This window comes from Vanellus vanellus, assembly GCF_965231255.1.
Source record: "Vanellus vanellus genome assembly, chromosome: 8".
Lineage (NCBI taxonomy): Eukaryota > Metazoa > Chordata > Aves > Charadriiformes > Charadriidae > Vanellus > Vanellus vanellus.
The window spans coordinates 6,884,851-6,908,847 of NC_138913.1; the positions used below are offsets into that span (position 1 = coordinate 6,884,851).

Consider the following 23,997-nt stretch of genomic DNA (forward strand, 5'->3'; position numbering starts at 1 on the left):
CTCTGCGTGTGCAGGAGATTTCAGGCTGATACTTTTTTGGATGCTTCATTTGCGTTTATGTCGTCATTTGATACTGGATCCAAGATCATTTGAAATCCCTGGAGCCGTTTCTATTCAACTTGAGGGTTTTGGTAATGTTTTTCTGCTGCTCTTATAAGGCGAAGGAATTACTTCATCCTCCTAAACTGTGATGTGAATAGAAAATAAAGAGTTGAGGTGCCAGAGGTGTGGTAGCTGTCCTTTTATTCATGTCCTTACGTGTAGATGAGGTTGTCTTTAAAAAACTGACAAATACGTATGGATAAGCAGTATAAAACTCTCTATATGTTGCCGCCTTCTGGCAGGAGCTGGTGCCATGGGATGGCCGAGTGCTGGATGCTGTTGTTAACCCTATGCCTTGATAACTGCATTGATAACGTTATTTTTGCGCCTTTCATGACCCCACCTCGGGCGGGTCGAATGCAGCATAGGTGGGATTTTTCTGGCGTGTTGGACCTCTCCAAAGGTATTTTTTAAAGCTGTCATTTTACCCTCTCAAGCACTTAATATTGTGAAAGCCGCTCCTTCTATTCTCTCTAATGTGGAGTTGCTTTAATCTGCTTATCTAAGGATGGATAAAGTATTCGAATCTTGATCGGCAGCAAATTTCAGACCCCGTGTGCCAGTGACTTTAGTAGACACTCGGGAGTTGTCTCTTCCTCTGCCTTTTACAGAGTTAAGTTAGCGTCTGAATTGGCTCTCGTCTAGGAGAGATTGCACCGCAAAATCGTGGTGATGTTTCTATGCGAAAGCTCTTTACGTCCTACTTTGAAGGTTTGTATACAGAGGTCTGACGCACTCGTGTTAGCCCGTGCTAACAAGCAGTCGCAGGCTGTGGCTGACAGGCGAGGGAAAACGCTGGCCACAGCTCTGCTGCAAGGGAGGGAAGATGGATGGAAGACTCCAGGTCTGGGCTTGGTTTTGTTTTCCTTGTCATCACCTTGTTTGGTCCAGAAGCTCCTTTGAGACTAACCAAGCGGAGGGAGAAGACACGTGTGCCTGACAGCGACAGGGAGCCTGTTTGTGCTTATTTCATTGAGGAAATTGTTCCGGAACAGCTGCTCATCCATGTGAAAATGCAAACCCTTGGGTCCCGGCCAAGGTCAGCAAGCCCTGGGTCATTTGCTCTAGCAGAGCAGGCCAGTTCGCCCTTTAATTATCTCTCCTTTTCGTTCGGACACACCTCTTGCTCCATAGATTTACTTCCTGAGAAGCGCCCTGTGTGAAAGATGTGATACCGGTTTTGTTGTGAATCGGAGGAAGGCATAATATTTTTTCACGGATTAGTTATAACCGTAAATGCATTGTATTTTATAAAGCTTAACGTGACGGGATTTCATTTGCTACTTAGCTAGTGCAGTAGCTCCTTATTATTAAAATGTATAGGATTCTTAAATTTCAAAGTAAAATTGCCTCAATCACTACATCTCATATTGTTTCTCTGCTAATGCTGGGATTGCGGTGTGAAACGGTACGTCGGTACGTGTTTGCTAGAAACAGGGCTGGGAAATTCCTGAACGTCAGAGAGTTTTCGGTAACTGCTCTCAGAATGGGGACTCCACAATGAAGCCTGGTGGGGTTTGCTCTTAGTAATAAGATATGCAGAATGGTCAGTAGAAACACAGAGTAAAACATACGCCCATGTGCTGGAGCTGGATTTGAATAATATGCTACAGTGGGAATAATTTAGTAATAAAGAGAGAAAAGCAATGCATTTTATATATAGCAGTAGGGAAGGGAAAACTGTGTAGTAAAATGATCTCTTTGCCCTATCATGCAATGTGGAAAGAAAGAAATAGAAGAGATGTATTGCTATAGCTGGAGGAACTGAAATGCCAAATTTTGGCTCCTATAATTTAAGGAAAAAAAAATAATGCTTAAACTAAAGCGATCTTTAATGCATGCATAAAAGGTCAGTCAGGAACAAGGGAAAAAAAAGCATACTTCAAAACTGGTTTTATGCAAGAATTTTGAAAGTGTCCTGGATTGCAGCCAATGCTATAATTAACCATGAAAAACTTGGGACAGAAGTTTTTCAAGTAGTTTGTGACTTGATTCCTGAAGGAATAAAAATGGGCAGAAGAAGGGACAATCTCTCCGTGCCAGAAGCATCCTCTTGGCAGGGGACGTGCGAGCCCGAGATGGGAGACTTGCTTTGATCTGCAGCTTCGCACAATAAACCATGATACAAGAAGGAGTAGAATAATTGTTGTCGTTTTTGTTAGACTACGTGTGCAGGTGTTCTTTAAAAAGGCAATAGATTTGCAAAACCTTTTTTTTTTCCATCTAAAACGGTTAAAATAATTAGCTTCCACGCCGTCGGAGGAGTGTCAGAGCAGCACAGAAGAGGGAGCGTGTGGCTTGGAAGAGGAGGACAGGCTCTTACTGGGGTGTCAAGCTGTTCATCAGCTCTGCCACAAAATGAGACTGAGCTGCTTCTTTTACTGTCTCTTAATTATTAACATGTGTTAGAAACGTGAAAACTTTGTGCTCTCGCAGCTAGGGACAAGTGTGGTCTGTCACCTACCTGGCTGATGGACTTCGGTGCCTTCAGCCTGGTGCCTCCTCTGCTTTTCCTCTCATTTCGGAGGAGGGGGAATGATTTCCTTGCACCTGCATTTTGGATGGAGCCGGCCCCAGCACTTTGGGGCAGCCCTCCAGAAGCTAACGGAGGTGCTCTGTATTTACGGTGTCGGAGCTCGGGATGGAATTTGGCTTCTCGCATTGTCAGCAGAGGTGGCCAAAGCCCTTCTGGCTCGGTTTCATTATGAACTCAGGAGACAGCCTCGGTTTGTTAACAGGTTCGAAAAGTATTAAAGCAAGCTCATTTCAGTGTACGGCATCCGTGTTAGAATGGACTGACTTTTTCTCATTTAGATTAAATTTTGTATTGAGCCACGAGCTTCGATTAAAACTTGCAAAGTTCTTAATTCCCTAGAGGACACATTACTGATATCCATCCTGCGGATACAAGCAACTGAGGAACATCCTTCGCTAAATGTCTCCTTTTTAACCATTCAAAAATTTTGGACATAACCAAAAATACTAACAAAAAAACCCCCAAAACCAAAAGGTATGGCTTTGTTTTAGTGCTAATTGGGGAATAGTTTCGCTGCGAGAATAGTCTTTAATCATTCCTGGGACTCGCCGTGCTGTGGAGATGGAGTCTGTATTTTATTCGCTACCGCCTGAAGTTGTTTTGATACCGTTGATGAGAGAGATGAAATAATGTATGCTAAAGTCATTTGGCTAGCCGTGAAATCAAAGCGCTGGAAACAAAATCTTAGCTGCAAATCACTAGGCTGTCATTCTTCTAAAGCCTGTTATCCAAATGGCTTTAACAGTTTGTGGGTCGTGCGCAAGGTTAAGAATCACCTTGCACGGTGCACGTTTTGATGATAAAACACAATGTTGTTGTTTTTTTTTGTTTGTTTTTTTTTTTTATTGGAATGGACGTGTTACAGTCAACAGTATCGGTGTGGGAGTTTGAGTTCTTCCTGCAAAGTAGATCGCTGCTCCGTCTGAGCAGTTGGCACGGGGTTTAGAAGGACAGATAGGAGGTATGCCCAGCAAAGTGGTTCTCATTTGTTGTGTAGAGGCTGCCGGGTCTGCATGTAGAAACTCCAAAACTGTTCTTTTTTTGAACTTAGTTCCAAGTCAGAGTACCTATTTTTGAGAAATACTTTCCAGGGCCAATACAAATATAAGTAGATAGCATTTTGGTGAGCGGCTGGAACAAGTTAAACACTAAAGCTTTATTCTATTAAGCAACGTTTACGTGTGACATTTAAATTATTGTCTACTTAAATGGTGAGCTCAGGATTTCTGATTTTACAAAGACTTTTTTTCTCGCAGTTTTTCAGGTTTGAGAAATCACTGACAGGGAACAAGTTGCATAACAATGTTTTATCTATTCATTTTACCTAATCTCAGGCGTGTTCCATCCTGAAGAACTGAACAACGCTTCATAATCCAGTGTGGATTAAATCCCCCAAAAAAGTGTCATCGTGTGTGTACCGGTATGGGCCGTTACGTGTAGATTCACTCTCCAACTTGCTGTGGAGTGAAACTTGGCAGTGCGGATAGGCCAAAGTAGATGCAGAGAGAAATAAAAAAAAAACCCATAATTCCCCAAAAGAAATTTGCAGAGATTTTTGAGAGAGGGAAAACACATTAAGTCAAATCATATTTCTGTAATGTTCTTTCTGAACCAGTTGTCACTTCATATTTTTGATGGGTTTAAATAGAGCCATTTAGATGGCAGCTCCCCACCCCCCAAATTGCTTACTCCTCATGCTGAATTTTGTTTCCATTCGCACTAAAATTGTTGACTATCTGGGGAGACAAATAATGTCAAAAGGGCTATAGAACAAGGTGTTGGGGGGGGGGAACCCATATGAGCTGAATAAGGAGAAGTAATAATGACTTTTTTTTCCTTTTTGGGGGTGTAGTATGGGTAAAGTTCCCCACAGAGTTTGGTATAAGGAAGTTAAGAGCAACAGAACCACACACCTAAAATGACTTCTTTAAATTAAAAGTTTGGCGTTTCCATGTACTTAATACACCTGACGATAAATTACCATATTTCAAATCTAGATGCGTCTAGTAAAATCCATATGTGCTGATTAGACTATAAATAACGATAGAGAAAACGCACGGAGATCAGAGGAGATGTAAATAACTCGGATGGATTCCTGCGTGTAACTTGGATTTTGAGGGGGTGGGAAGTGCTGCTCATTGTATGATGTGGCCTGAGGAGTTACAAAAGTGTAGGTGGATAGGGAATGACTGATGATTTCACGTGGACTGGTTTTGCTGATATCAGACAACAGACTGTGGCTCACTTCGTTGTTGGGGATTTCGTTAGATTTGTCTAAACTTTAGGAGCAGTCATTCCTAAAGGCCGTTACGTCCCATCTGTGCCTGAAGTCCTTCACGTGTTTCAGTGTTTAGTTTCCTTACCTGGAACGTGGTGTGGTTTGGAGATGCTAGGTGGCTTCTCCGTCAGAGGTGGTTATGAAGTTATCTTTTGTGTTGGCAGCCAAAGCTAAAATTCAGCTTGCGACAACAAGGAGCAGAGTGCTCTGAGCTCTGCTCAAGAGTTTGGCCATGGGTATTTTCTTAGCCCGTGGCAAATGGGCTCACTACCCGGCTAGTGTAAACATTTTAATATGTAATAAGGAAGTAATGAAGTTAATTTCTCTTTTTCAAAGGAGTAAACTCGCATTGCGCGCAGCCGTCTGATACTTGGGGGGTTCATTTTATCGAGTGCTCTGTGTGACGTTCCCGATTTTAACGGCCGCCTCAATGAGCGAACCGTTTCCATTTTACCTAGACGCTTTCTGTTAGCTGTGGGGCTCTGTTTGCAAAAGTCGACTGCTTATGGCACTTGCTTTGTTATACTTGTACTCGGTGCCTCAAAATGGAACTTGCATGTTCAGGGCTGGATTTCGGAGTGGAAACCATAAGCTTCTTGCTTGTATAACCACATTCCAAGGTTAGGCTGAATAGCTGAGATAATGAATTTGGTCTTTGTGCATTCTTAAATAGATAGATAGTTTTTCACATATGTGATTTATTTTTTTTTTTTTTTTTTTTGCGCGCTACAATTGGACGCTTTCCTTGGGAGCTGCCTTAATTCCAGGCTGCACAGTTTCTGCTTTGTTCTCTGCTCCCATGCCTCCGACAAGAATAACTTAACCAGATTTCAATATAGGAATTGTGGGCTGCTAAAGGACATATTGTGTTACTGCTTAATGCTGTATAAGTTGATCAGTGGGTAATATAAAGTCTATGTTTTAGCTGTTTTATGATGAAAATATTATTTCAACGGAATATATGGTAAAGTCATTGAACAATGATCTTATTCTCAGAATGATGGCACAAGGCAGTTTCCATATACCAGAAATTAGTGGAGCTGCTCATTTTGTTATTGCAGGCTTCAAAAAGAAAGCTATTTTTAGCCTTTTCGGAGCGATTGTGCAATTTTTTTAACTGAAAAGAAAAATAATATCTTATTTCTCTCTTTCTATTAGGACCAGCAGAGGTTCCCATGATGTCACCCAATGGATCCATTCCCCCTATTCATGTGCCTCCCGGTTATATCTCACAGGTACACTTCTCGAAGATTTAAAATGTATATGAAAGCGGTAACGTTGATCCGTGTAGAGAAGTCTCCTTGGTTGAAGTTTAATTTAGAAATATTAGTGAAAATGGTAATACGCATTTCCATACTCTTTCACTTTAGTGACAGCACACGCACGCGTTTGCACGAGCGAGCGCGCGCGTGCGCCGTCACACACTGGCATGCGTCCCGGTTGCTTTTTTAACAGTAGCAAAACCTGTGCATTCAGGCTGAGCCTGTGTGTGCAACTTCGCTCCCTTTGTGAGAGGGAGGGGAGCCCGCGTTGTTAGGTGATGCCTTAAGTGCTAGTGTGGCAGTCAGAAGGGGTAGGAGACCGCTGGAAGTGAGAAAAGGAGCCGCTGTAGCTATAAAATACGTTGTTGATCCTCAGTATCTTCCCAGCAGAAATCCTGCAGCGTATCAAGAACTGCGGGTTTGGGTTTGTTTTCAAGAATAAATGTAATTTAATTATCTATTTATGGGAAAAAAAAAAATGAAAAGAGGTTTAGGTTTTGGAACTCTCGAACAGCTACTGCTCATCTCTGTAAAGAACCACTTCAGATTACCAAGTTGTTTGTGTTCCTTCCCTCTTCTGCAAAGCTTAGAGTCTTTCTGAAGTAAGGAAGACACAAAGAAAAAGGAAAAAAAGAAAGGTTGATTTGAGGCAGAATAGCTGTGAACAATAAACCCAATAATTTCACCACTTTCATCGACGCTTGGACTGGACCGAAAGCTTCATTAAGAGTATACAAAGTATTTCAAATATCCTTGATGAATAGCATAAGAACTTTTGATACGTATATTTTGGCATCTTGTTAAGCAGAAAATAGATGATGTCCTGGAATTCCTTCCCCTCCCCAGGAAACATGTGAGCTTGTGTAATTCTGAAAAATTGTGGATGGCGTCATACTTAAATCCCACAAAATACTGCAATTGCTCTGTGGTATTTTAACTTCTGAACAGAGTGCAAACACGCCTCAAGTATGGGAGACATTGTTAGCCAGCGCAGGGGAGAGGGCAGGACGGCAGGGTGGTCCAGCGTCCTCCTGCGCGTCGAGCATCCCGAGGTGGGTGGTTGGGATGCGCTTTGAAACAGCAAATGCTGTCTAGTACTCCTCATGCGCTCACCTAATTTAATAAATTGGCCCATATCGTACAGAGGAATTTCTTAAGTAGTTTCTTCACAAAAACAAAACAAAACAAACAAAAAAAAAACCAAAACAAAAACAAACCAATGCAAACAACCCAACCAACTCTCCTCTGAAGAAATTTTTCCAAGGAGCTGGAAATATGTTGGAGAGTTTTAGGGGAAAACTCTGTATTCGGTGCTTTTCGGCAGCTGAATGTGTGTTCTGCTGCGTGACGAGCGAGCCTCTTGCCTTTCAGGCTGCTTCATATGAAAAAGTAGTTGAAGGTGTGTAGTAATCAAATTAATTCTTACTGTAATAAATGTCCCTGCCTTATTTGCTCTTGCTTTTTTCTGTTGCCTCACAGTTAAAAACTATTTTATGGTAAATGATGAGAACACAACTAAAATTTAGAATGGCAAGGGAAAGGCCATAAAGCAAATTAATGCACTCTGAGGTATGAATCATAATATATTCGATTTTTTTTTTTCCATTTGATTTGTCCCCAAAGTGTACATCTGAGGGTCAGGCAGAAAGCAGATACCCCTGCGGAGAAGCAACGGTGCCTATTAGAAAAAGGCATGACAACTTTTTTCCATTTTATTATGCCAGGCCTGTTGGAGCTGTGAGTATTAGACTTAAATATTACATTAGTTACGTAGTGCTCGCAACCCTGCATTAAAATGATGCTTCATTACCTCTTCGGTATTGTGAAAATGATCAGCAAAAAAAACTGGCAGGAGGTTGTGTGCCCTGCAAGATCAGCTCCACTGGAAGCAGCAGAAAAATAGTTATTTCTATTAGTAGTCATGACTAGAAGCCGGGTTTGATGATGTTAAGGAGATGTTCCCAATGATGAAGCTTAGCCAGGGTAGGAAAACATCCAGGGAAATAATAGAAGACAAATACCCACCACCAGTTCAGATCTTTCATACTGTGGTGTTGTTTCCAAAGCTGGGTTTGCATTTCCTTCTCAGCAGACAAACCTCTGTGCACCTCTGGCAGATCTGAAGGATCAGATCAGAGTTCACGTCTCAGCAGTTCTTTTGTTGGCTGAGGGTCAGTTAAATCTAAAAGAGAGAAAAAGTTCTTTGCTGTACTCTTGGGGGACAATACTGCTACTGCGAAAGTGAGTTGCAGAAGGTGGTGTGGTAGAGAAATTTGAATTAAATGCTTGCAAAGTCAACAATTTTGGTTTCAACCGTTGCGCGTCAAAGGAGAAGGGAGCAGCTCCTGTGACTTGTCAGGAGCTGGGCACAAGCTGTTAATGCCCATCCCACTTCTGCGCTGCGGATGGAGCCCTGCCGGGCAGGCTGGGACCATGCTCTCCTCTGGGATGTCCACTGGAGGCTACGTGCCCTTGGGCTCTGTGGCCCAGTGCCTCCTTCTGGCTCCCAGAGCACGGTGGCTCCCTGGTGTTAGCGTAATCTGAAGATTAAAGGTTGTGATTTGGAGGCCAAGATAGTAAATTTGAGGACATCCTCATGGGTTGTTGTTTCTGCTTCTCACCGTGTATGTTTGGGAGGAGGGAAGTAGGATTTGGGGTGTTCTAATGAGGAGAACTAGAACAATGGAAATATCAAGCAGCACGATCATGAACTTGTTTGCTTAGGGCCGTTGGCTGAGGAGTGCTCTCTCTGAAGTAAATCTGGAGCGATTCCACTGGCGTTTGAGGAATTACTCGTGTAGTTGGACACGAAAATTTGGCATGAAACTCCACTTTTGATTTTATTTAGAGTTGTTAAGATGTGGTCTCTGCCACGGATATTTTAAGGCTAAAGGACTAATTTACTGGTTGGAGCATGAAGTATGCATAGAACTGATAAGACTCCTTTTGTCAGGAGGTAATGTTGGGGTCGTGTAGTCTGAACTGTGCAAGTCAAGCCTTGGTCCTGCAGTTTAGTATTCCTGCATGAAGCACGTAGCATTTGACACAACTGGAGCATAACTTCTAGAAAGAGGAAGGTCTTTAAATGATATTTAAAGTGGTAGAAAATCCATAAAGTCTTTAAATGACATTCAAAGTGGTAGAAAATCCATCACATCCTTGGCAATCAGGATTTTGTTCCTGGGTACATCCTGTACCTCGAGAGGTGTTCTCCAAACCCAGGTTTGGCTAGCAGAAGCTGTTAGCCACAGACTCTTTGTTTTTGTATGGCTTACTGCACACAGGGCTTCTCCGTGTGTTCTGTAGACTGCGATCGCTCGAGTCGTCCTTTAACAGGATGACCCTCCCCAGCCCTCTGAACACAAGAAGGTTGTGCAGATCTCACGCTCGCATGGAGCGCGCTATAAAGGGACGATCCTTTTAAGTTCATGAGCATTGGTCCTGAAGATCTGTAGCATCTTAGATTTAAAATACCCCAGCATTCTTGCCAGCGTTATAGATGTTCATCTGTCTATTTTCCAGGTTCAAGGTACAGATTTAATAGCGGTGTTTGTACGTGATGGATGGCAAAGATAGTGATGCAAACTTGCCAGGGCATTGGCATCCTTAATAAATTAAGTGAATAAATAAAATGTTGACATCCAAGTTCCGTGTGGATGAGCTCATTCTGTGCTGTTTTCTGGTACAGATTGATTTATGAATGAAGTTTCAAATTAGTTTATGAAATTCCCGAAGTACTGGTCGTGGTCCACCCAGTGTCCGTGCTCCAGATGTCCTTGCTGAATCTAGCACACTACGTTTAAGTGAAATATGAAAAATTTTTTGAAAGCAAATGGAAATTTAATTCCATATTACCATGGAATTAATTATACCCATTCGGTAAATGTGTGTTACGGAATGACAGTGATTGTATTCCGTTAACTGGAACTCACAAAACACAGGTACAGTTTACCTGTGCAAAAGTAACATGCCTGTCTTTTTCCTAGGGGTGTAATATTAAATTTCAGCGGAGAAAAGTAAGAGAACGTGGAACAGTGATGTGCTTTGAATATGTGAATTAGTTTTCGTTGTTACAGTGATATCTTTAATGTAAAACAAATAGCATTTAAAATGGTATTCCCAAAATGTGGCAACTGATGGGGGAGGCAATTTTGTTGTGTATGAGTAATGTTCATCCAGATTCTCCTGAAAGACCAGCTATCTACCTCACTCAGCAATTAAGCTCCCTAAAATATGGAAAAAGCCACACAGAACTATGCTATAATAATACTGCTATTGAGGCGGCCGGCCAGTTAGACCAGCAAGCACAAAAAATAACAGCAAAAGACAACACACCTAGTAACTGTTTGAAAAACACAAAATAATGAAAGTTTAGCTCGAGGTGCCGAATGACCAGAGATAATTTGTTTTCTGTAAATATAAAGTGCTAAAATTAGTAATAGCAATTACTTTTAATATTCCGGTTGCATCTGGAGACCTCAACAGGGATCAGGGGTTCGGTGCTTCTGGGCACTGAAGAGAGTTTAGCAGACAGTGAGTTTCCTGACGAATTGATGATCTTCAGGACAAACGGTTTTGAGCAGATACAAAGGATTGTGGATTTCTCCTTCAAATAGCAAAGTTTAACCTCTCTGCTACGTTAATGGATCAAAACTAATTTCGTCTTTCTGATGAAATGAGAGTGTCATCTCCCAGAACGGCACTGCTGTAATCTACCCGCTGCGAGTTTTACAAATCCAGAAATATTTGCAATCTTAACCTGTGCTGGTTTTATGACTACCTAATGCATATCGTATATAATACATCGGATTACCAGTTTTATGATCTGTTAAGGACAGAATACCATGCTTAAAGATTGTGTGTGCAGCCTCAGAAATTTACATATAAATCTATAATTCCGAGTTTAGGGAGAAAATGCCCTGTAGGATAGGGAAATAAAGTCTTTTTTTTTTGCAAGGTCCCCTGTGTTGCCGCGTTTACTGGGAACACGTGCGCATGAAGTAACAAGAATGCCATCAGCATTTGTGGCCTGGGACGAAACAAATCAAATATATTGGTATGAGGCTCAGCTTTTTGAGGATAGTCATGTGGAAGGCTGGCTCGTCCCCTCATCTCTGGCTTTTCTCTCACTGCTGCTGGTATTTTATAGTTTCATCTAGCAGGAAAATTTCATCGAAAAGGTCTTTGAAGGATCTGAGCTTTCCTCCGGGCTGCCTAGCAGATGGCTCAGGAAGAGAAATCCTAATAATTTTAAATATGGGTTTACATTGCGTGCTGCTACAGAGTACAAGCTTTCTGTCTAAATCCGTTCTTTACCATATTCATCTTCACTAGGGCACAAAATACACGTTTAGTCTGGTCTAGATGCACAGATAAGAGCTTATACCCACCTGGAAGCCTAGAGTTGTCTTTGGGGCTTGGACTAGTTAAAGCCATGATGAAGGCTTTTCACATCAAGGTGTAGGAACTCGCTATCTCAAATTTTAGAGCATGATTCAAGTCTAAGAGAGTTAAGGCCAACATTTCTGTTACACGCTCCTAAATAAGTAGTCCCGTTTATCAAATACGTGCTAAACGGAACAAGGTTTTCCTCTTCTCCGGGTTTTGGAGTGCGGGTTTCGGACGTGGTGCCGGGATAAGAGATGCTGTGGAGGTCGAGTAGAAGCAGTAGCGGAGATGGGAGGCCTGAAGCTAGCCCGGGACAGACTGCTAGCTGAGGTTTTACACTTAGAGGCTAGGATCAAGTACATTAAGCTAAACAATTCCTGTTCTGGTTATTCAGCATAGCATTTATTTACTTTTTTTTAATGTAAAATGTCAATTACAAGCGAGTGAATTAACTTTCTATAGAAAATTTTCTTCCGTGGGAGGTCAGCCAACCCGCAGAAATTGTCCGTGTCTGTGGCCGCAGCCCGGAGGGAACAGGCGTAAATTCATATAACCTCAGGGTGCGCAGATGGCCTAAGGAGGGAATTGGGTCAGCCAATACTCGTTGGATTTTACCCTGCGGTAACTTGCTGAGCTGATGCCGGGGTTTGCTGGCGCGTTGCCGCCGGGGGCTGGGGCATCGCCTCTGGGAGGGGGCTTGGTCCTCTGCAGCTGAGTCAGCAGAAACAACCGTGTGCCCACGGGGTACCTCAGCATAAACCGCTTTTAACTTGTGTTTTAGGCTAGAGAGTCGCTGGAGCGTGGGGATCCGTAGCAGGGTCTCTTCTGCTGATGCTGCTGTCGGGGTAGATAACTCCAGCTAAGGCTGATGGTGACCAGCTGAGAGTGGCAGCATCTTACGGCAGGTGCCCTTGGTGCACATTCCTCTTATCTCATACAACAACTTCATCACCTAGATTATTCCACCTGTGTGGCATCAGTCACTTTAGGAAAAAAAAAATGGATTTTTTTAACAGCCTGCTTGTTGCCTGGAGCTGAATTACGCTTCCTTCCTGCTTCTCTACCTTATGCACCTTAACGTACAGAATCGAAGAGATAGTGATTGTATTTTTAAGTTCCAGGAATGGCAGAAGTTTTTTGAATAAGCTTCAAGAAAAGCTTGGCTCCTAAGTCTGGACTGAAATTTGGCCGGTTGACTGTTCTCCAGAAATATAGCTCTGGAAAAATTATAAGCTGAAAAACATTTTTCAACCTAAGCACATTTCCACCTTCCTACATCTGTTTTTACATGCTTTGACTATGGCATTTGGGGCCAAGCTATGCGTATTCCAGAGTTGATTTGCACGGACGTATAGACCAGCTCTGCAGCGGAAAAGAAACCCTTCTGCCCTGTGATTTGTCTTGAGCAGATACCTGTTGTGAACAGAGCAATTCTTGTAAAACCATGTGTCGGCGCACCAGTCCCTGCAGAGTCCATGTCTCTGTGCACACACGCAGCTCCTCCGCCAGAGCAGTGCCAGCCAATTTCCCACTGGTACTACCTCCGTACTCCCTCGGAGTGCAGTCAGAATCGGTGGTAGAAATTTTACGGGCGGAATGTAAGGTTGGTCCCAAGGAGTACTCTTATTTTGGTGCTTTGTGTTCCTTTTTCAATTGTTTTACTCCCTTAAGTACAGGTTGTTTATTTTGTCTCCTACCCGCATAGTTATCACCAGCAGCAGTAAGTCTCCCGGTGATTAGTGTGGCTGTCCGAGTCGCCAAGAAAAGCCACGTCACCACTATGGTTACTTCTGCTGATACTAATTTTAGAAACGTGGTTATGAATAAACCTGAGGACCCACCATTTTCTAATGGGAGAACAAACCGTAAACAGCGCTGTTTTAAAAATGTGTGTGGTTCGGATGCTGCGTGCCGTGCTCATTTCCCTGCCTTCCCTTCCAGGTGATAGAAGACAACACCGGCGTTCGGAGGGTGGTGGTTACCCCCCAGTCTCCGGAGTGTTACCCTCCCAGCTATCCTTCGGCCATCTCTCCAACCCATCACTTACCTCCGTACCTGACGCACCATCCCCATTTTATTCACAACTCTCACACAGCTTTTTATCCTCCCGTCACTGGACCCGGGGACATGCCACCACAGTTTTTCCCGCAGCATCATCTTCCCCCTACAATATATGGAGAACAAGGTGAGCTGGAAGGAAGGCGCTGGCGTTTCACACCTGCGTTCAGCAAGTTTTAAGGACGAGTGAAAGCAAAGCTGGACGTTAATTGCGGAACTTAGAGTGGTTTTGCCCGCATGGATGGAGCCTCCTGCGCTAACGCCCGAGCAGGAAAGCTCTGGGGGGGTGTAGCCATCCAGTGTGCGGCAATGCGGGACAATCCCGTGTCGCAACACTAGGTTGCAGAAACAAAATCATTTTTAACTTAACTTGTAAATACAGTGGGGAAAAACTGTCTCATCCCGTGCTCCCAACTAGGGACGTGAGTCATTGCCGATTGCTCTTGCGGCGTCACGGTGCAGCGTTGGACAGCAAACCGGGAGACGAAATGCCTTGGTCCTGGCTTGGGAACGAGGATGGGTACGGAGGGCTGGATCCCAGCACGGCTTGCCGCAGTCGTTTGCAGTGGGAAAAGCCGGGAAAAGCTTCCTGTTGGCCGGGATGTGCTTTCTGCCCCCCGGCCGTTCATGGCCACAGTGGTTTTCCAAGAAATAGCAGGCGATTTCTGTTTGTTATTCTGGTTGGAACTGTGCAGTAAGTCACCGAAAAGCATTGTTCAGTACCAGAGGGTAGCATGGCAGCCCTAATCAGGCCAGGAGTAAATAGTTGCAAGAAAAGGAGTGAAAGGGGCATACTTTTGTCTGAACTACACGCTGTTGTGTCTCTGCCACCCTGGAGATAAGGCTCTGGGTAATCCGAAACAGGGCGTTAACCAAAAAAGTGATCGGCAAAGCTACTTGGGACGTTTAACGTGGAAATCGGTTCAGGATTCGTGGTTTTACGTTGCTGCTGAACTACCTGGAGTTCAGACCCTTTCCAAAGAACGCGTTTAAGCCATATCACCAGAGGTGGGGTTCTGCTGGCGTGGGAGGCAGAAGGAGATGGGGGGGGGGGGGTCTATTGATGCTACCCCTTGAAGTGGCTGTTCGCCAACGGACCTCATTTTCTAATGACCCTTACAGCTGACATTTAACTTCATTATACTGGGGAGGAGGAAGCGGGAAGCTCAGGAAACCAGTAGGATGGGGTAGCCAGGCAGAGGCATGGAGGGGGGATTTTTTCCCTTGAAAAAGGAGCAGGCCGTCTGTCAGATGCTTGGCAAAGTCTTGCGTGACGACACGGTAGTGTGCAAAGCGAATGTAGAGCTGCCAGTTAAGTGGATGGTGAATATTTCCGTAGCCTGGAGATACCAAGAAGCTAATTCAACTTACAAAATAAAATAAAATAAAATAAAATCCTCAGTTGCTTTACTGGAATAACCCATACCCGTAACACTAAAATAGTTGGAGTGGTGGATATTGTACTGATGAGTATTAACCCACCGTTTCCCATTTGCTGTACAATGACTTATAAAAAAAAAAAAAAAAAGGAATTTATTTGTGGTATGCCGTTTTTAGGCAGTTAGTTGCTGCGAGCGTGCAAATATGATCATGTAGCTAGATAAGGAAAGATGAGGGCCAGGATACACTGAAATAGCCAAGAAAGAAAATCTGGCTAGTTGAAACGACTTGGAAAATTATAATACAGTTTACGTGGCAATCTCAACTTACAAAACTTCCAAGAGCCGGATAGGATGCTTGTTTGCTTCAGAAGTATGTGCGATAACTTCTGAATGGATGTAGCAAAAAATATGAGGAATAAATCGAGTGTGTATTATTACTTTGCTAACAACGGCAAAACTGTTGTTTTGGGCATGAATTCCTTCAAGCTTCAGACGCAAAGTGGAGCGCAAAAAGGAGGCTTGAACTATAGAGAAAAGCAGACAATAGTCCGATTCCTGCAAGCTGACCCGCCTTAGGTTAGAGATAGTCATTCCTGGAGCGGGGAAGGGGAGGATTGTATTTGATGAAGTGTATCCAAAGTGTACATATGATATTTACGATATTTCTCAAGCTTTGTTTTTTGGACAGTTTTACTTACCCAAAGCTTCCAGTTCATGCTGTGCTTCTCTCCTTAGGCAGGCACAGTTGACTCGGTTGTAAAGTCTATTTATACTGGGATATTAAATGGCATGTAATCAGTGATGGCAGCTTGAAACCAGAGCGTCCCAGCTTGTTCTGTCCACTCAGGCCCTGGGGAAGAAACTGCTAAATTGCTGCAGACTCATGAAGGCTTTTTCATAAATATCAGTCTCCCTGGATTTTTCCTTGAAATCTGTGTCCCTGAAAAACAAGGACTGAAAAGGAGGGGGGAAAAACTGCTGCCCTAATTTTGCTGTATTTTACTTGTTCATATGGGCTCATCCAAAGAGTTATAAAATCTTAAGCAGCAAATGAGCGCACTTAATGTAGAACCAAAAATTGATCAGTCCTGCAAAAAAGCTTTTTTAAGAAAAAAAACCCTTGTTTTACTGTCAAATCCATCTCCAAGAAAATCTGGCACCGTTTCATTTAGAGCTAGTCAGGAAGTTGATTTTCTGGAAAACAAAATTCAGTGATTTTGTTGTTCTGAGTTAACATGGGTGGATCCTTTCGTTTCAGAAATCATACCACTATACGGGATGTCCAGCTACATTACCAGGGAAGATCAGTACGGCAAACCGCAGCACAAAAAACTCAAAGACAGGCAGATCGATCGCCAAAACCGTCTGAATAGTCCTCCTTCGTCCATCTACAAAAGCCATATAGGCAACTGCACAACTGTATATAACGGTTACGCGAAGAGCCACAACGGGGCGAGCAGCGGCGGCGGCGGCGGTGGCGGCGGAGGGGCTCCAGCCGTAAAGAAACCAGAGCGCAGAGCGAGAAGCAGCCCGAAGTCAAATGAACAAGACCCGCACGGTAAAGACAGCTTTATTTATTTTTAATCCTTTTTTTTTTTTTTTTTTTTATTGCACCTTTCCGGCTTGTGACCGCCTGTATATGGGTCTAGTAACTACGCCAAAAAACACTACCACCCACACGTACAGACAGTGTTAATACAGTGTGAACTGGAATATAAACGTTGAGCTCGCTATGCTGTATTTGTTTTGTAAGAGGAACCGGTTGCCTCCCCATCTTTGATGACTGCTCCCTGGTAGTTGGAGCATCACTCTCTTTCTATCATCTGTTGGAAGCGGAAATGCATTTTATGGGCAAGTTCTTGGGTTTATTTTGGTTTTCATACAGGGATCTTGACGCTGCGCAAAAATCCTTACGGGCAATTGAGGCGTAACCAAAACCTGACTGCTAGGTAGCGCTGCTTTGCATCTCCTGGGTAAAGGTAGTAAACTTACTGGAACGTTTAGAGACAATTGCTGAAAAACCAAGTTTTCTTATGTGAAAGTTCAATGAAAGTAGGATTAGTTGAAACAGAAGAAATTTGAGAAGCAAATGCTTAATCTTAGCCATTGGAATTAGTGGTTAAATAAATCCTGTAACTTTAAAAATAATTTTCCTCAACATTTTTGTAGGCTTGTCATTAAGAAATTGAAGGTCTACGGTAAATCATTAGGTCATTCGTCTCATCAACTCTCATTTATCACAAGCCGTTCTACACAGAGCTGGTTCTACCTAAGTTTTAGCTCAATGACTTGTTATAATCAAGTACACCTTTCCACCGTTCTGTTCTCTGCCTGTCGCTTTGCTGACTGCAGCTGGCTGAACAAACTTGTATGTAGTAAGCAAGCTTAGATCCAGCAGGGTACAGAATATTTATGATGTAGCACACTTTAAAATCTCTCATGTGAATTTATCCATACAACGTAGTTTTTCCATTATCTATATATTGTGTATATTTATTTGGCTGGGTACTCTTACTTTTGTGAGGCGTAACTGAAATTAATACTCACGAAAAGTAACTTAATTGATAGCCCAAAGGGGGGAAAAAATGCTGCTGGCTTGGTAAAGAATGAGGATTTGCAGCTGTGCTTTGGGGTCTTTAGAGTTAGCTGTATTTTGGGATGCTTTAATCCAAGAAAATGGATCACTACGTTAGACTTCCTAATTATTTCTTGTCAATCAGCTTATACGACCTTTAATAGTCTTATTTATGGTTTGGTTATTTTTTTACTCTGTGGTGGAATACGTGAGGTGTGTAGAAGCACCTGCGTGAAAGACCTGGAATAAAGTATAGTCTTAACAGCTAAACTGCACTATAGCTTCAGTAGCTACTGAGTCAGCCTGGATGATCACTTTTAAAATAATCTAGGTTTCATTTAAAAATGCGTAGTTTACGGGTTTCCTGCAACCCTTTTGTTTCTCTAGGTTTTTTTTCATCGTGGAGTAGTCTACTCTGCTCCAGCATAAGAGCATGAGCGCTCTTAAAACGCCAAGAAAATCAGTGAAGTTGGGGCTGGGGCACGGCCAACCCGTCACCCAGAGCGCGCCGTGCGACTGGGAAGCGCAAATGATGGAGTCTTCCCCCGAACAGTGAAAAAGTCCGTAACAGGAGACCGTGCGAATAAACATCAGTTGTTCCACCCTCCTGATAAATGCAGCTCACTGGTCTTTTCAAATTAGGTTCTTCATCTGCGCCCGGAGGCGGCACCCCAGAGTCACTGTCAGACTGCTCTATGGCATGGCCAAAGCACAAATAGGAGTAATTTTTTTCATGTTAAAAGAAAAAAAAACAAAACAAAAAAAACCCCAACCAAACAAAAAAACCCAACAAACCCAAACCCCACTACTGTGGAGTCAAATGTGAGCTTTTTGACATCAAAATCTATTGTTGCAGTCATACACATGTACCAATACACAAACTTCTGCAGAAAGGTTGTCGCAGAGGTTTTGTGATGTCTCCCACCAAACAACACCCTAAAATAAGTTTCTACTTGCTATTTATAAGCTTCTAATCATATCTGGTTCTTTCTATTTACCTTTTCTGTTTCTTCTTGAATTATTTGGGGATTTATTGACTGATACCTGACTAACATGGCCATACAGGTAACTGGGGTGAGGGTTAAAAGCAATGTGGGAACAGGTGATAATTTCAATTTGTGCTGCTGCAATGACAACGTGTTTAGGGCAGCCAAGAAAAAGAATGTGTCAGAAGCAACAAGCAGCAAAGCTGTTTAAACTTGCACATTTTGTGGATGTGGACCGATTCAAGCCTGCTAAGAGTTAAAAATTTGATGGTGCTCTGTGGCTGCTTCCAAAATTGTCGAGTAGCCTGGAAAAAACTATAAATATATATGTATAATACGTAGAGAATGGGAGTCTTTATTTAGAAAACCGCTTAGCCAAAAAACTCTTAAGAGACGAGTAGGAATGTCTGAATTCGGAGTAAAACTTAAAGTGAGGGGGAACGGGACCCGATGGGTTTGTTTGCGCGAATTTCTTAATCGAGATGGTGATGTGTTTTACAGCCTGTCATTTCGTACCTGGTTTGGGGGGGGTGGTGGTGGTGATGGGCAGTGGTGGCTGACCTGTTTATTTTGGGCGTTTGGGCTGTCGGAGCAATGCGGTGAGCCAGCTCCTGGCGAGCTGCTGTCGCCGCCGCGCTGCCTGCCGGGGAGTGGGGCTTTGGGAGCCCCGTACGCCGCTGGAGCCGACACTGGCACAGCCGAAATCCTGGTGGTTTTTCCTTAGGGACTGGGCTTTTCGGGAGCAAAGCGATGGAGGCTGTCCCGGCGCTGGGAGCGTGGGGAGGAGGGCACCGCTGCGTGTGTGCCGGCAGTCCTGGCTGCTCCAAAGGCGACGCTTGGAAAGGCGATTTGAGCGCCTGTTTTAATCGGTGGAGGAATATGATCTGCACAGTGGCGTTTGTTGCGGGGAAGTGGAAGACAGGAGTTTCTATTCTTGGATCTGCTGCGCCTGTGTTTAAGTAAATGCTCGTCCTGCTCTTTGTTTCTCAGTAGTAATTTCTTTGAGGGTTGTGTTCATAGAGTCATAGAATGGTTTGGGTTGGAAGGGACCTTCGAGATCATCCGGTTCCACCCCCCTGCCCTGGGCAGGGACACCTCCCCCCAGCCCAGGTTGCTCCAAGCCCCGTCAGACCTGGCCTTGAACCCCTCCAGGGATGGGGCAGCCACAGCTTCTCGGGGCAACCTGGGCCAGGTGTTGCACCACCCTCAGAGTGAAAAATTTCTTCCTGATATCTAATCTAAATCTCCCCTCTTCCAGTTTAAAACCGTTACCCCTCGTCCTACGGCTCCACTCCCTGATCAGGAGCCCCTCCCCAGCTCTCCTGGAGCCCCTTTAGGGATTGGAAGGGGCTCTAAGGTCTCCTCGGAGTCTTCTCTTCTCCAGGCTGAACACCCCCAACTCTCTCGGCCTCTCCTCGCAGGAGACATGTTGCTCCCTGCGGAGCACCTCCAAGCGATCTCTGCTACAACTGCACGGAGGTTATTACCGTGTACTGTAAGAATAATATTGGAGAAAATGTTCAGTGTACAATGCAAGGACAACTTTACTTTTCTCCTTCAAAACATGTGACATTGATCACACGACATGAGGTCTTTAAGTTAACAATGTACTTTTTCATCAAAATACACACTAATAGGATGCACTAATTGCATGACACTTGAGTAAGTGCTCAAGGAAAATTGTGCTGTGCGTCAATCGTTTACTGCATCCTTCTAATATTAAAAGAACCAGGCGTTTTTGAAAAAGCTGATTCAGCACTGGTGGAAGAAGTGGGGCGATAGCATCATCAATAGCACTGGAACAAAGTGAGCAAATGACTCTGGAGTACTTTTGGTTCGGTCACCTCTTCAATTGCAGATCCACCTGTGCTCCTCTCTGCCACTCTGTGCTCTGTACAGCACAATAGTACATTAAAAATATATTGGTACTTCTGTTATGCGCCCTTATCCCGGGCTGGCCCTGCATCAGCACCGCTTTTTAGTAGGGAACTTACAGTTTCAGGTCGCGTATTTAAGTGCATTTCCTCTGGCCTTTCCCATTGATAGCAACGTACCTTTCTGTTGGGAGGTGCACTTGTAAACAAAGATTTCTAGTTATGCTGGATGCTGGAAATATGCCATTTTCAGGCCAAAAAAAAAAAAAAAAGGAAAATGATGATTTATAGTTGCCTGAAAAGTTAGCAGTTCTTGCTGTGGTGGGATGGGTGCTGTCTTGTACAGGGAGAAGACTCAGAAGTGCATTGCAAAGATTCTGATTTAAAATCCATACTGCAGCATTTCTGCAGAGCTGTTTTAAAAGCTGAATGGGAGAGGAGGGATCAAGGTTGGTTTTTTGTTTTGTTTCTTTTCTATAAAGGAGCCTTACCATGTAAAAAAGAGCCGTGAGCGGAAATCCTGTCCCATTCATGCTGTCCTTTATGAATTTCAGGCTGAGTCACTTCCTTCTCATGCACTCAGTGCTTCACTTCTTGGTCATGTAGTGATCTGGTAGTTTGAGAAGTTCTGTGTGCGGCTGCAAGTACTGTGGGAACATAAGCAGTTTTGAACATTCTTACAATGCTTTTGCCTATTTGCTAATAAAACATTATTTTTTTTCTTCATTCAAATCAGATAAAATCTTTTTTTTTTTTTAATCCTCATTCAAGTTTGAAGAACCTAAGATAGCCAAAACTAAAACACTTCAAATGGGTAAAAGTGGAAAGCGGGAGATGGATTGTTATGTGCATCCTGTCCAGGAGCTGGGTGGGTGCTGGGAACTGGGTGCCAGAATAAACAGACCTTGCCTGGGCAGGGGGGCAGCTCCGGGGGGGTCGCCTGCGCCTTTACGTAACAGTTCCGTAAAGAGTATTTTTTGTGGTGATTTGAGAAGAAGTGGCCCTGCTGGGTGGTAGAATCATAGAATGGTTAGAGTTGGAAGGGACCTTAAAGACCTCCAGTTCCACCCCCCTGCCCCGGGCAGGGACACCTCCCCCCAGCCCAGGTTGCTCCCAGCCCCGTCCAACCTGGCCTTGAACACCTCCAGGGATGGGGCAGCCACAGCTTCTCGGGGCAACCCGGGCCTGGGGCTCACCACCCTGGGTCAAAGCAGAGGCCCATCTAGCCCAGTGGTCAGTCTCCAGCAGTGGCGATGGAGATACAGCTGGGGGAGAACCTGCAAGCCCAGGCCCATCCGGCCCACCAGGCCCTGCTTCTCCCACCAGCATCCAGAGCTGCCGGGCATGATAGAGGGTTTAGTCCTGCCTATCCTTTTGGTGTGCGCCTGTTGACCTGTTGCCTGTGAACTTGTCTAACTCTTTTTCGAAAAGCAGATTTGCTTTTCAGCTGCCCAAAGTGAGCGGCGCTGACTTTGTGTCCGCTTCGTTTCTCTAAGCAGCTGGTTTGTTGCACGGGGAGTTGGCGTGCTTTATGTAGGGGGAAAGGAGAAAAAAAGATTGGGATTATTTCATAGTTCAAAGAGTTGTTGTAGACTGCAGAAAGATTGTAAGTTTTTGTAGTACCATTGTCAAACGTGTACAACCAGCTTAAAAACTCAAAGATGTTGCTTTCCTGTCATTGAGGTTTTGTAAATCTGATTTTGTGCACTGAAGCAGCCTTCAGGTACTCCCAGAGGTGAAAACCATTGCCTCAGGTGCTTCGTAGTCCTGCCGGCATTGCTGGTGGGCGCTTCTCAGGAGATGTGGCTCATTTCTTTGAGGTGGACATGTCAGGAACACATGGAAAATGGGCTTAGCAAGAGAACTTAACTATGGTGGGTTTTAATTTGAAAACATTGTAAAAGTACAGAAGTTGGCAAAACTAAAGTTCTGAGGTGAAGAAGTAAGGTTGAGTGGTGTGGCCAGCCTGGGCGGATGGTAGCGAGCACTGGTGCCAGCAAGCGTCCCTGGGCTGTGTGGGATACGCTCCCCAGGCTGTTAGTCCATGATGCACAACGGGTGACAACATACAGAATAAGTAGAGCTGGCGCTTGCTTGATACAACCCTATCCTGTTCTCCCTCTCCCTTCTTTATTACATTTAAATATATTTAGGAAATGTTGTTGTTTTTTTTTTCCTATTTTTGTTTTTTAATGGTATCAAGTTTTTTTCAACCCAACGCCTGCGAATTAAAGGGAAATTGAGGGAGCTGTGATTCAGCATTGACAGGAACCAGGCAGAGTTCCTCTACTTACTCATTCTAGATCCTGTCAATTCTTTTCTATTTTGGTCCTGAATCTGTTTTACAAGTATACTGGGCTGTCTATGTATCTGTACCTGTATATCCTGTAGATTTAAAAGCTTAAAAGAGTAATTTCATCACTTTTTGGTCCGTGCGAGCACAGAGGCCGAGAAACACTATGGCAATATGCGTAACTTAGGTTCTTTTATCCAGGAAATGATGATTTGGTACTTACTAATAGAGGCCTTTGTTACACCAATGTAGAAAAATATTGTCCTAAATGGTTCTTCAGCTGACATACAAAATACCCCCACATAAGTGCAGCTTCCCCAGTTTCCCTAAATCTGTTTGCTTCTATAAAATAAGGAAATTTAACAAGATTGTCTCCTGAAGACGACCCATCAAAACTGACACGGTGATTTTGTTAGTAACATGGAAAAAACCACTCTGAAGGCTAAAATACATCAGTCAGGATATGTGATTTTTAGTATTATACCAACTAATGAAATGTGCAACAATATTTACTGGAAACAGAGACGTGTTGAATCTTGTGAGTATAGATCAGCATCACATATGAAATCTGAATAGTATTACTGTTCCTACTGCTTTTTTTTTTTTAATAGTTTCAGCAAATACTACTTGGCTGAGTTGTTTAGGCTTATATCTAATTAGAAATACATGTTGTGTGTTGCGTGCATGCTGCTTTTCTTTAAGTTTTAGTAAGTGAGAGGAAATAGGATGCATTAATTAGGGCACTAGTCTGAACTTGAGAAACCACAGTTAATTTGTGACACCAGGGAATTTCCAGTGTGATATTCTCGTGCCTCCACCTTCTCTCTCGCATCATGACCGAGCTTGTGGGTTTGTTTGCTTCTGTTTGGAAATGTGCCTACTTCTTAAACATTCTTTATCTTTTGGATTTTCTCTAAAATAATAGGCTGTGAAATTGTTCGTCCAGGTGGAAAAAAAAATGGTTATGGCTTTTCAGATGCTTCTGGTGAGAATACACCTTTGTGTACCAGAGTCAGCTCTGTTAACTGGGCCACACAGGTTCTTTACCAAAGATTATTTTACCCAATGGTCACATAAAGAACCACTTATGCGAGCTCTATATAGACTGATGAACGTTAGAAGCATATTGACATTTTGTAGATTTCAAGCGAAGTACATTCCCAAGTTTGTGTCAATCTGTACGCGTGCAATAGTTTACACAGATAAGGATTAATTTATGTGTTTTCTTCAGCAAAAAGAATCGCTAAGATGTATATCCAGCAT

At 43.5% G+C, this 23,997-nt stretch overlaps 1 protein-coding gene across 1 annotated transcript in view; it reads left to right on the forward strand.

Moving 5' to 3' along the window:
* The window catches only part of FNDC3B (fibronectin type III domain containing 3B), a gene marked incomplete at its 5' end in the record, with an annotated part of 174,282 nt that overhangs the window by 58,068 nt on the left and 92,217 nt on the right, over nucleotides 1-23,997 (forward strand). Inside the window, 3 exons of the mRNA XM_082487273.1 lie at nucleotides 6,075-6,151; nucleotides 13,508-13,751; nucleotides 16,265-16,564. Of these exons, the coding sequence (XP_082343399.1) occupies nucleotides 6,075-6,151; nucleotides 13,508-13,751; nucleotides 16,265-16,564 (621 nt within the window). The remainder of the gene's footprint in view (nucleotides 1-6,074; nucleotides 6,152-13,507; nucleotides 13,752-16,264; nucleotides 16,565-23,997) is intronic.